We start from the raw sequence: 12,604 nt of genomic DNA, 5'->3' as shown, positions 1-12,604 counted from the left end.
GGGGTTGGGGCTGGGCCCACCCCTTGCAGACCAGCAGACATTAAAACCATGTGAATTTGTCTGTGATATGAATGAATGAATGAATGAATGAGTGAATGAATGAATGAGAAAAAGACAGATCTGCTGGGGTAAAAGGGGGCGGGGAGAGAGCCAGAGAAACAGATCCAGAGAGATGTCACACACACATACATACACCCAGAGTATGGAGTATGAGACAGACAGAAGAAAATGGGACACAGGACTTTTTTTTAGGGTTTCTCTGTGTAGCCTTGGCTATCCTTGAACTTGTTCTGTATGTAGACCAGGCTGGCCTCGAACTCATAGAGCTCTGCCTATCTTGGCCTCCCGAGTGCTGGGAAAAGTGTGCATCACCACTTCCAGCAGACACAGGACTTTAACACCAGCACTGAAGAGGCAGTGGGGACAGAAAGACTGTAAGAGCCAGAGAAACAGAGTCTGCTACAAGAGTGTGTCTCCTTGCAGTGTCACCAACATGGCTGACTGAACAGGACCTGAACAAGGATGACACCAACAGAAGTACTGACACGGAAAGGGGGACAGCTCACCAAACCTTAATCCTAGACAAAGAACCATAGGCCACTATGGAACACTGAGTGGGAGAGGCAGCCTTCCCAAGGGGAGAGCACACCAGCGGCCATGTCCAAGATCAGTGGTCAGCCCTGAATAGACATACAAGTAACAGTACACAGATGGCGCGCACGCGCACACACAATTATAGAAAATAGTTAGTGGCTATGAGTTTGAGAGCAGGGAGGGCACTGTATCCCCCAGTGGAAGGCAGGAGCACACAGAGGGCCTGGGGCAGAGGGCTGGCTTGCAAGCCATGAGTGGTTACCACACCACCACACAAGCACACACGCAGGGGCCACGGCAATGCTGAGCTCAGGCTGAAACTCTGGTCCGAGTTTTTCTATGAAGGAACTAAGGGCCAGCAGTTCAATTGTGAGTCGGTACACAGGACCCGAGGGACAAAGACAAAGAGACCCAAGAGACAAGGGTGAGCATCTAGACACTGCACACACCCTGGGGAGATGCCCTGCCCACCGGACAGGAGGGGCAGATGAGTCTAGGGTACAATTGGTATTTGGTTTCGGTTTTTCCTTGTCTGTGCCTTTCTGAATTGTCCTATGCTACAAGAAGAAAGACACATTCTTGCCACAGGAAAGTGTTTTCCTGGAAGAAAAATGTATGCAGAGTGGAAGCAAACCCGACATAAAGGGTCCCAGGGCCCTGAAGCAGGTCAGGGAAGCAGCTGAAGGCCCAGGTCGAGCGAGGCTCCCTGTACCTGTCCCTGTCTCTCACAGGCAGGGCCCTGCGAAAGCAGTTACCATGGGCCAGAGTGAGGAACTGGAAACCTGAGAAGGAACAGGGAGGGAGAGAGAAGTGACCACTGTCTCCCTTCCCTGCACAGACAACTCCCATGGGTTGGGTCTGGGGGCATCTCACCCAGCCCCCAGCACCTGGTCCAGGGGATGGAGCTCGGTGAACAGCCATGACATGACAGTTCCTGTTGATTCCGGAGCTGAGAGAGAACTTGCATGGTGTTCTATGGCCTCTGAAGGGTTTTGGAGGTTGAACGGGAGTTTGTAGCTTGTGAAAGGTAAGAGATTTTCAGAGTAGAACAAGCCCAGTCCCTGAATATGAAGCTGGAAATGTGTGAGAACTACGGGAGGAGAGACCGAGAGTGGGAAGGGAAAGTTAGAGAGAACACTGCATGGGGTTAGATAGGAACTCTCCATGCAGCACACACTGCTCACCTGGACCACCCGCGCGCGCACACACACACACACACACCACTGTCTTTGAGATTACCCAGGAACACATTCCATGCATGCCGGGCAGTTCTACCCCATCCTGCCAGGGGTCTGCATCTCACAAGCATCCTTGCCCTGGACTTAGTGCCTCCTCCAGATCCTCAAGTGCAGACATGCTGCATCTGCCCCATCTGATCAGTTCCAGGCCCAGAAGCCACTAGCTGCAGGGGTCAAGGACCCTGACTGCTGGCTTCCCTCACATCCACGACTCTTCTTATTCCCCCCAACACACACAGTCGATGTCCAATAAACTGCTGACCAAACTGAGGTCTGTTTGTGTTTAATCAGACAGTATGCAAAATATGTACAACCAGTCTGGGTCCCCCTCCCCCGAGCCTGGGCCATGGAATGTGGGATCCCCAAGCCCTGCCCAGAGCTGGGGGGGCCCCCCCAAGGCCTCTGCATAGTCATCTGAAATCTACAAAACACTGTTAAAAAAGAAAGAAAAAAAGAAAACCAGACAGTTGAGGCCACCGTACACAAAGGTCCTTGGGCAGCTGGAGTCGGGCAGGGAGAACCAGGTGGCAAGCTCAGGCTCACCAGGCGCACGGGGAGACTCTGGGAGGAAAGTGGAACTGTCAGGGCAGGCCCTGTTTGGCATCCTTCTCTGCAAGCACGGCCTGGCTGGCTCAGATCCCCGGCAGCGGAGACATTATTGCTGTGATGGGGCAATGGGTGAAATGGTCGTGTCTGGGGACAGAGTAGGGATGTTCTTACATGTTAAATATGGACACAAGGGAAGACACACAGGCACACGTATGTGTATACACACACACACACACACACACACACACACACACACGGGGGCCCTTGGTTGAGATGCTACAAATCCTCAACTGCCCACCTTACAGACAGGGACACTGAGGCAGAGAGAAGCCACCACACAACCCAAGGGCTGGGCAGAGGAGCCAGGGGCCAGGCAGTCAGCTGTTCCAGGGCCCCCTTGGATGCCCAGCTGTGGATGTATCAATACGGGGACCAGGACCAAGCAATGGCAGAGGCCACAGTCACGGGCAGAGTACAGCTTAAAGAGGGCGGGGTCAGTGTTGGTACACAGCAGTAAGGACCCTCGCCCTCCTTTCCCCTCCCTCCCTGAGTTAGGGAGCCCTGGCACAGGCAGGAGAGCAAGGGCTGGGTGTTGAAATGATCAGGACAAAGGGAGGAGCAGACTCCCCACTCCTTAGCTCTCCTCTTCTACTTGACAGCCTCTGCAGCCTGAGAGCTCACTCCACCCCGTGGCTGGCTCTTACAGTCAAAGCCACTGTGGTGGACGGAAGTCTGCTCCACACCATCACTTTCTACCCCTCGCTCCTGGCTCAGCCTCCTGCTTGCCTTTTCCCCCAGGACAGACCCGTGAGCATCAGGGGCAACAGAACCCTGCCGACTTGAAGCCACTCTCAGGCCCCACGCTGCCCACTGCCTTGGAGGACAGTTCTCCTTAGTTCCTGAGGAAAACAGAAGGAGCACCAGGTGCCAAGCCCACCTCAACCCTAAACTGCCCCTGGTCTTGTGCAGGTCACAGCCCCTCCTGGATTCAGTTCCTTTCAACAGAGAAACGGGCCGATGTGTCGGTGATCTCAAGGGTCCCTTGTGGAGGACGGGGCTGAGGGGGTGCTCACTCTGACACTTATCCCAACTGGTGTTGGGCCTTGGGCTGCCTCGCCTGAGAGCCACAGAAGAAGGTTCTAGACCCAGCGTTCCACCCAGAAGCCTCCGACAAGGATGGCCAGAGGCAGGAAGGACATTATAGCCAAGGCCTGGGCCTCATTCCTCTTTGGAAAGGCTCTCTGGCCAGCTTGAAACAGACCCAGGGTGAAGGAAGTGGGACGGACCAGGTAAGTGGAGTGGGTTGAGGCTGGAAAACCACCCCCCAGCTCTGCTCGTCACAAGTGTCCTGCGAGAAGCAGGCTAACTCCGAAGAGGATGCACAGAGAGAGCCTGTGGCCATGGCAGGCGTGGGACAGTCACTGTACCAGCCTCCACCTGTCCTTCCAGGCTGCCCCGTCCCTGAAGCCCTTCCATGCTCCAAAAGGGGCATCGCCGAGGCAGCACAGCCCCAGAGAGAGGATGAAGGGTGGCAGGTGCATCAGAGGCGACACCTGGAAGCCTAGAGGTGACAGTTCTGTGCACACGGTCCCTATAAGTTCTCCCCGGGCTGGTACTGCGGCTCAGTGGACGTAAAGTAGTCTTCCAGGAAGGCCTGCAGGTACTCGAAGGTGGGCCGCTCCTCGGGCTCCTTCCGCCAGCACTGGCACATGAGGTCATGCAGGGACTCAGGGCACTCAGGGGGACAAGGCATCCGGTAGCCCCGCTCCACCTGGTCCAGAACCTCACGGTTCACCATCCCTATGAACAGAGAAGGCAATAAAGAGATGGCTCCAGAGACCGACACAGCCTGACAGTCTTGACCCTAGGATGTACGGAACCCCGCCTCGGAGGCTGAGTCCTGGCCAGAGGCAGCCGTGATCAGAAATCAGCTTGGACAGAGGAAGCCCAGGGGTGGTGTGTTGGTTGGGGGAGGGTGAGACTTGCCCCCAGGGCCAAGGTCAGGGACGCAGGTATAGCCTCCTCACCAGGATAGGGCACTCTTCCCTTAGTGGTGAGCTCTGTCAGCAGGATACCAAAGGACCACACATCCGACTTGATGGTGAACCTGCCGTACAGAGCAGCTTCAGGGGCGGTCCACTTGATGGGGAATTTGGCACCTACAAGCAAGAAAGCAGAGGGTATCACTGCTGGTCTGCCGCAGGAGCATGACTCTCACTTCCACCTGACAGATGGATACTATCAGACAACCCCCAGGCGCCCCCACCTTGCCGGGCTGTGTATTCGTTGTCTTCTATGAGCCGGGCCAGCCCAAAGTCGGCCACTTTGCACACCAGGTTCTCCCCCACTAGGATATTGGCAGCTCGGAGGTCCCGGTGCACATAGTTCATCCGCTCCACATAGGCCATGCCTGAAGCGATCTGTAGAGACAGAGAGCCTGGCTCAGGGGCTGACCCACACCCATCCTAGGGCTGTAAGCAGGTGCCTCGGGCTGGTCATTCCTGGGGATAGAAAGACACCCAAACACCCTGACCACCCCGTGTCTTTTCGAGCAAGAACTTCATTCAGCTTATAATAAACAGCACTGGCTTGAAAAGGTAGACCAGAGCTCAGTGGGAGAGGGGACAGCACAGGGCAATGGGAGGTCGCAATAAGACGCAGCCAGGCGGACAGGCTGTATATATACAAAAGAGGTCCCAGATGACCCATAGACAGATGCGTGCCAGGTCCTGCCTGTTGTCCCAAGACCCCTCTCTGTCCCTCGGTTTCTTCATCTAGCAAATGGAAGTAATAAATTTAAATTTTTTAATATTTTATTTTTATTCTTAATTATGTGTATGTGCCTCTGATTCCCAGGCATGGCGTACTGCCAGGTGAGACTCTGGTGTAGTGAAAGCAGGCCTCCTGAAGGGGGCGCTCTGAGCCCGAGAGCTAAAGGTGTAGGAAGGTGGAAGAGGAGACTCACCTGAGCAGACATGTCCACCAGCTGGGGTAGCCGCAAGTATTTGCCAGTTTCCCCCTTGAGAAAGTCCAGAAGACTCCCTGGAGAGAGAGATCCAGCTCTAGCCTTGCCTGGGTCTCCCTGTGCAGGAAACTGCAGCTCCCAGACCCTGGCTAGGGCTGCTCAAAGGCCAACACTCCAGGGAGCTAGACCAAGGAATCCTACTGGGCCCTTGGAGTAAGTGGGGTCGGGAGGAGGTCAGGCAGACACAAAGGGGGGTGGGGGTGGGGTGGGGGTGGTTGTAAGATGTAAAAGATCACGTGTAAAGCCCAAGACAAACAGGTTTATCAGGTCCAAACCTGCTAGCTAGCCAGTGGCTGCCTTGGCTGGAGCTGGATGGAGAGTCACATCACTAAGAACAGCAGGGACTCTGGGGTAATGTGGATGCTATACATATATTTTTGTTTTGAGACAGGGTCTCAAGCAACCCAACTCGATAGGCAATGGAGGCTGACCTTGAACTCCTGATCCTCTTGCCTCTACCTCCCCGGTGCCGGGATTACAGATGTGTGCCATCATGCCTAATTCTTGCAGTGCTGGGGATCAAACCTAAGGCCAAGCCCGGGGCCAAGCCCAGGGCCTTGTGCGTGCTGGGCAAGCACTCTACCAACCCAGCTACAACCCCAGCCCCACACTGCTGTTTACCAAGACAGGGACAGTCCTGCTATGTACCCAGCCTGACCTCAAACTCAGGATCTCCTGCCTCAACCCTATGGGCACTGAGATAACAGATATGTGCCACCAAACCAGCAACAACAGGGATCTTGACAGTGGGAAGGGACAAAAGAGGTTTCTTTTAGAAAACAAAACAAAACAAAAACAAAAACAAAACAAAAAAAAACCCACTAGATTTGTTATTTACGAAAGGAGAGAGGCAGGCAGTCCCTGATGGTTTGGGGTAAGGAGTAAGTTGCCCTGGCCTGCCCTGTGTGGGCACCTGAGAAGGTCGCCCGAGCTCAGACCTTACCCTTGTTCATGTACTCTGTCACAATGTAAATGGGTTCTTCTGACACCACGGCATACAGCTGCACCAGCTTCTCGTGCCTCAGTTTCTTCATGACTTGGGCCTCCTGCAGGAAGGCCTCTGGGGACATGGTACCTGGCTTCAGGGTTTTTATGGCAACCCTCGTGGTGCCGTTCCAGGTCCCTGTCGGGGAGAGACGTAGCAACATCAGCACAGGCCACCGTTCTGTTGCACTGGGGCCACCCAGGTGAGTCCACGTGGGTCCCTGTCTCAGCCCCTGCCTCAGAACTCACAGCACGGGCTTCGGGCAAGGCCAGACGCCACGCCGAGCCTCTCCATTCCCACTTTATAAAATGGGTTCCGGGACTGAGACCCTCCCAGGGCTGTGAACTGAGTGCCTGGAGCTTGCTCACAAAGTGACTGCTACCAGGACAGGAAGCAGAGCAGCAGCCTGATGGGTGGGTAGTCAGTACCCCAGGCACCAGCAACCACAGCATGGGGCAGAGGAGGAGGAGGGCTGTGTCTGGGGCCACTGGGGGCAAGAGGTCAGCTCAGTGCCTATGCTGCATTAGTCTACCCTCCTTGTCACAGGGTGGGAGGTAGACTGGGTCAGCTCTCTAGCCATCCCAGGTCAGGCCGGATGCCCTGATTCCCGGTGGTTGCTGGTCTGCACAGAGCTCCAGGGAAAGGTGGGAAGCCCTCAGATCCCCACCACATACCAAGAATCATAGATGAGACTGAGAATGACCAAGGCCATGGCTCACCCAGGCTCTGTCCAAACCCTCCTTTTGGTCTCAGCTTAAAAGCTGGCTTCTCCCTCTGCCCTTCCTCCTCACAACCCAAGACTTCCCTTGCCTACCTGGCCCAGCCCCTCCAGTGCCCTCTGAAAGGAAGACAGTGAAGTGGCAACAGCCACTACAGCCCCATAGTTCCCCTCTACTCGTGGGTGGGTGGGAGCAGCCATAACAGGGAGCCTGGGTTTGGCTAAGGCAGCTCAATGCCCCAGGGGCCTCTCAATGGCTGCACAATTAGACAGGAAACCGAACACTGACTTTCCACTATTCCCTCCACACAGCACAGCGCTCTCTTTCTGTGCTGAACTAATATGCAGATGCCCCTTGAAGCTTAGCATCAGCCCCTTCACATCCGGAGGCAGAGGCTTGGCGTGAGATCTGACCACACTCACTCAGGCCCTTGAGGACCATGGTGCCCAGTCCCCAGGAGCGGCTGATACACAGCAGCATGGACTACAAAGAGTCAAGTGCCCACCTCAGTCATAACGTGGGGTGGGGGGCAGTGGGGGGGGTGAGGGACTGGAAGTGAGCCAACTATGTTACATGCGGGGTTGAAAGTGTCACAGGAAAACATAGAGACAATTGTAGAGACAATTGTAGAAAGAGAGGGACTCAGGGTCTTTGAGCTGCCTAGCCGGGATGGGGACAGGGGTGTGTGTTCCTTACCCATCCACACCTCTCCAAAGCAACCCTGGCCCAGCTTGACCTCCAGCCGCAGGGACTCCCGGGGGATCTCCCACGCATCCTTGGCCAGGCCCTGGGTCTGAGGCTTGGATGTGGGACAGACAGTAGTGAGGCGGTGACACAGGCCATCAGCATGTTCTGGAGATGGAGGCAGGGAATAGGGCTCAGGCAGGGTTCCACAGCAAGCTGGCTTTCCTGTCCTGTGTGTACGGTTCTATGCATCATGTGCACATTGACTCTGGGATCAGGCAGACACCCTCCTGTAGACCTCTATTCCCCAGGGGCCTGGGGTACAAAAGTCACCTGCTCAAATCACTCATTGGTTCAGTTACCTGTCAGATTTGAGAGTATCAGAACTAGTGGGGAACAGGTGTGAGAGTCTGCCCTAGGGAGGCCACACCCCTACTCCAGTCCTAGCAGGATCTCAGGACACAGATATAACAGGGTATTTGGGAGGGGGAAGTCAAGCAGGCTTTAGGAATCCTTTGGGAGTCCTGGAAGGCATTCCGCAGGAAGAGGTCCCTGGCCTGGATCTCAGGAGGCACCCCATACAGCACATCGCCTGTGCCAGAGCCCAAGACAAGATCTGCTGTGGGGTTGGAAGAGGTGGGAAGCTGTAGGTGCAGTTGGAGGAACTGCAGGTGAAGGCATGGAGCAACCTTTAGCCACCCGGGCTTGGGGCCTTGGGACTGTATCATAAGGTTCCATGGCAGCCCTGGAGAATTTGGTCTGGGAACCAAATGATCCCCAGAGCATCAGCAGACGGACAGAGGGGCAGCTAGTCCTAGAGAGGCTGAGGCCCAGGCCAAGGAGGCAGCTCAAGTAGCTACTACACCTGAAACAGCCACGCACAGAAGAGCCCACACCAACCCCATCACTGCACACGGCCCGCAGCCCAGCTCCAGCCCGCTCTGCCGTTCTCTATCAAAGAAGCTTCCCCCTCCTTCTCTCCCAGGAACCGGTTCAGACCAGTCTTAGGACTGCAGAAACAATCAACACCAGCCTCTGGCCCCTCCCTTCTAGCTTGCTCAAGGCAGCCCCCCTCCTCACCGGCCAGCTGCAGAGGAAGGAGTGGAGGGGGGCTGGGCAGGGAACGAGGGGAGAAGGGAGGAGATGGAGGAAAGGCAGGGAGGGAAGAGGCACCCCAGGGGTGAGAAGGTACACCCTGCAGCAGGCACCCTGCTCCCCTGGGTGAGTCCCCACAAGGCCAGCCGGCCGGGGACACTCACTGGAGTAGTAAGCCACGAGCTGCTGTAGGCTGTTGAACTGGGTGCGGGAGGTGATGTAGAACCCGCCGCTGTCCAGCTTTCGGATCTTGTAGTGTTTCACATTTAGGCCCTTGGCATTGTCGAAGTCGGATACGGAGAGGCAGTAGGCACCTGTGGGTAGGCAGGGAGGAGACCCCCGGGGTACCCTGCTAGTGTGTCCCTTGCCTGAGGAAGTGAGTTAGTCCCACTCTCTTTCAGCCCCTAGTGTACCGACAGGAGCGGGCTCCAGGGCAACCATGTAGGCACAAAACCCCAATGGCAGAGACATGCCCCCGCTCCTCACAGCCCTGGTAAGACATCTGAATCCCAACGTGCTCACAACTGTGTGACCCTGACAAGTCGCTGCTTGCCCTCTGTTTCCTCCCTACACAATAAGACGACCGTGAAGATTCACACGGTACTCAGCAAGCACTCCATAAATGCTGGCCCTCTCAAGGTATACCCACCCCTGTGCCTGCGTGTCCTGTTCTGCTTACTGGACACCAGCTGAGCAGACAGGAGTGGTGGCTGGGTGTGTGGCTGTGTGAGTAAGTCGTCTAGGGCAGGAGGTGCACTCTGAGTGTGGCCTGCGGCCCTTGTCCCTGTGCTGCCTCTCTGGGGCCTAGAAAACCTGCAGCTGAGAATGTCCTAAACAGAAACCTTTGTTAACTAAAGCCTGGATTGTCTCAGGGAGAGGCGGGGTGCAGGGTCAGCGGCCACTCCCTGGGACCCACCCTAACCTGTCTCAAGGAAGTCATGTTTTCTACAGACTGCCCTCTTCATGTGCACACAGAAGGCTTGGCTGACAGCGTACCTATGCTCAGAGGCCACATTCTCACGTTTACCCCCAAGCCCCAGGAACCAGGACCTCGCCACATTTCACTCCAGCAACACTGGCCAACCCCAACAATGAGTGAGCACACCACATACACACACACACACACACACACACACACACACACACACACACACACATATATTCCTGTGTACTGTGCACAGCACACTGGGGGGCGCATGCACTTTTCCATCTCCCGCTGAGCCCCAGACCCACAGGAAGCAGCCTGGCTTGGTTGCCATGGTGATGGGCTGGGAGAAAGGGCAGAAACAGCAGAGACAGTCTGTGGGGGAAGGGCAAGGCCAGAGAAGGCCCCTGGGAAAGGGAAAAGGGAAACAGAGGGGCATATGGCTCCTGTTCCCATCCGGTGAACATATTCACAGCTGTGTCACACTCCTGGTAAACTGTACCCACTCCTCATGTGAGAACTGAGGCCAGAGGAAGCGTCAGCTTGTGTGTCCTGACTACCTCTGGATCACTCAGTCTTCCTCAAGTACCACCTTAACTTTAATTCCCTACCTCCCCCACTGCAAGGCTCTCCCCTCCCCATCCCATGTACCAAACTTCTATTCACTCTCCAATACTCAGCTCACGTAATACCCTCAAAGCTGAGCTCTGCCGGCTACCGCGCGCTCAGGCATACCTTTTGTGGTCTCACTCTCCCTCACGAGGAAGGTCCCTCTCGGGTTCTCGGCGTTGAGCAGTAGCCGCTCTGATTCCCTTCTAGTGATCTTGCCAAAGTACCACCTGGGGTGGGAGGGACAAGGCTGTGTCTGTCGGCGGGCGTGGGTTCGCTGCCCACAATGCTGGCCCTGGGTACTGGGACCTCTGGGTGGCCAGCCTTCTGCCCACTCAGGCCCACGAGGGACTTGGCACTAGAGGTGGCGGTGGCAGTGACCATAGCCGAACAACATACTCACTCCTCGGCTTGGATGGAGTCGGAGGGCGCCACATAGTTGCTGGGGATGTAACCGGTCTGTCCCGTGCTCAGTGAGTGTGCCAGCCACCAGTCCCCCTCTCTGAGCAGGAGGGAGCAAAGAATGAGGTTAAGGGGGAGCGGGGCCGGTTACCGGGTTACCTCACTGACCTCCCCAGGTGCACGGCCAGGCTCCTCGGCAGCAGAGGAAGCTGAGCCAGGCTGTGTATACAGCAAGTCAGCAGAAACTGGCCTGGAACGTCCACCTCCCTGACATACTGACCCAGAGGGACGCCACCTAAAACCTCAGCAGAACTGAGCCCCATGCACCCCAGACTGAAGTGTCCAGAAGTGCAGAGCGACCTGCAGGTGCGGTGGGTGCCTTAGGAGAGAGGAAGGGAGGAAGCTGGCTGTCTGGGGCAGGGATGGGAGAAGCAGAGTTCACATGAGACAGATGCCACATTAGACTTCAAAGTCTCCCCAAGCCCTGAGAGCCCGGATGCCCAATGGAGACAAGGGCTGGCGCTTGTTCGGGCCCACCCCTTCAAACAACAGTACGTGCCCCTGTCCCAAACCATAGCTCACTCCTAAAAGTCCTTAACCAAAACCTACGGGCTTCCTCCTGCAGCCCAGCCCTGTCTATGGGGGAAGTGAAGCCTGAGAGAACTGGGCCACGCCCAAAGTCACACAGCAAGTCATGGGGAATGAGGTGGCCGAGCCCCAGTGCTCTTACACTAACTGCCCCAGGAAGAGGGGGAGGAGGGAGGAGGGATCCCAGCAGGTTCGGGCTCCGGGCCTGGGCAGGAGGGACAGGGGCAGAAGTACCTTTGCAGCCATCTGAATGTGAACCAGGTCTGGCTGGAGCAGGGGTCCAGAGACAGAGGAGGGAGGAGCAAGCGAGACAGGAGAGAAGAGGCAGAGATGGGCGCGGTGAGAGGCCGTGGCAGGGGGCCGAGGGAGAGAGAGAGAGAGCCAGGCAGTGCTGGGGACACTGGGAATGGGGTCCAGGGGGCAGCCAGAGACCTCACATCCAAAGCAACCAAAGGGGACAGGGAGAAGGTTGGAGGTCTGAGGGAAGATCGGAGGATGAGGCCTGGGAGCTAGGGGCCAGCCCTTCCCACACCCCCTGTACAGACGGAAAGACCGAGGCTGGAGAAGCAAAGGGCTCTGTGCAAGGTCACACAGCCAAGCCAGGTGCCTCCCTGTGGGTACCACAAGGCTCAATGGCTCTGCAGCTCTTCATGCAAGGCGTGGGGGGTAGACAAGATGGGAGTCAAATTAGTCAGCTGGTGACCTTGTCCCTGCCTTGACCCTGAGAAGATGCACAGCATTCCCAGAGACAGAAAGGCCCTGGCCTCGAGTCACACAGCCCCAACTTGAATGCACTGGAGGTCTGGGCAGCTTCATAGATGGGGAAGTCGAGGCCAGGAGCAAGCAGAGCTGGGAAGCTTGAAGGACGGGGCTGGAGGCCGGGTGAGCATCAGACCCTGGCTAATGCTGGGCCAGAGGGGTCCCTTCTAGCTGGACATGCACAGTAAAGAGGGAGTGGAGCCATGAGGGACACACACACAGGCAAGGTGCAAGCTCACCCCTGCCCCAAAGCTCCACCCTCACTTTTCCCTCTGGATCCCCCAAGATCATCCAACAAGAAAGAAGGCAAGGCCCCCCCCCCCGACCCTGGCTGAAGAAAGTACATTTGAGAGAGGTGGAAGACCCCGTCACTCTTGTAAGAAGACCAGTGTTTTCTTTCTTTCTTTTTTTTTTTTTTTTTTTTTTTTTTTT

At 56.2% G+C, this 12,604-nt stretch overlaps 1 protein-coding gene across 5 annotated transcripts in view; it reads right to left on the bottom strand.

Annotated features, from left to right (window-relative positions):
• Positions 1-2,099: 2,099 nt before the first annotated feature.
• The window catches only part of Src (SRC proto-oncogene, non-receptor tyrosine kinase), a 44,531-nt gene continuing 34,026 nt past the window's right edge, over positions 2,100-12,604 (bottom strand). For all 5 annotated transcript variants that reach the window (XM_029536343.1, XM_021192564.2, XM_021192565.2 and 2 more), the window contains 9 exons: positions 10,827-10,925; positions 10,550-10,653; positions 9,054-9,203; positions 7,807-7,962; positions 6,350-6,529; positions 5,347-5,423; positions 4,648-4,801; positions 4,409-4,540; positions 2,100-4,181 (listed from right to left, as the gene is read on the bottom strand). In XM_029536343.1, coding sequence (XP_029392203.1) covers positions 3,973-4,181; positions 4,409-4,540; positions 4,648-4,801; positions 5,347-5,423; positions 6,350-6,529; positions 7,807-7,962; positions 9,054-9,203; positions 10,550-10,653; positions 10,827-10,925 — 1,261 coding nt within the window. In that variant the 3' untranslated portion in view covers positions 2,100-3,972. The remainder of the gene's footprint in view (positions 4,182-4,408; positions 4,541-4,647; positions 4,802-5,346; positions 5,424-6,349; positions 6,530-7,806; positions 7,963-9,053; positions 9,204-10,549; positions 10,654-10,826; positions 10,926-12,604) is intronic.

This window comes from Mus pahari, chromosome 3 (assembly GCF_900095145.1).
Source record: "Mus pahari chromosome 3, PAHARI_EIJ_v1.1, whole genome shotgun sequence".
Lineage (NCBI taxonomy): Eukaryota > Metazoa > Chordata > Mammalia > Rodentia > Muridae > Mus > Mus pahari.
This window is presented reverse-complemented; position numbering and strand designations above follow the sequence as displayed.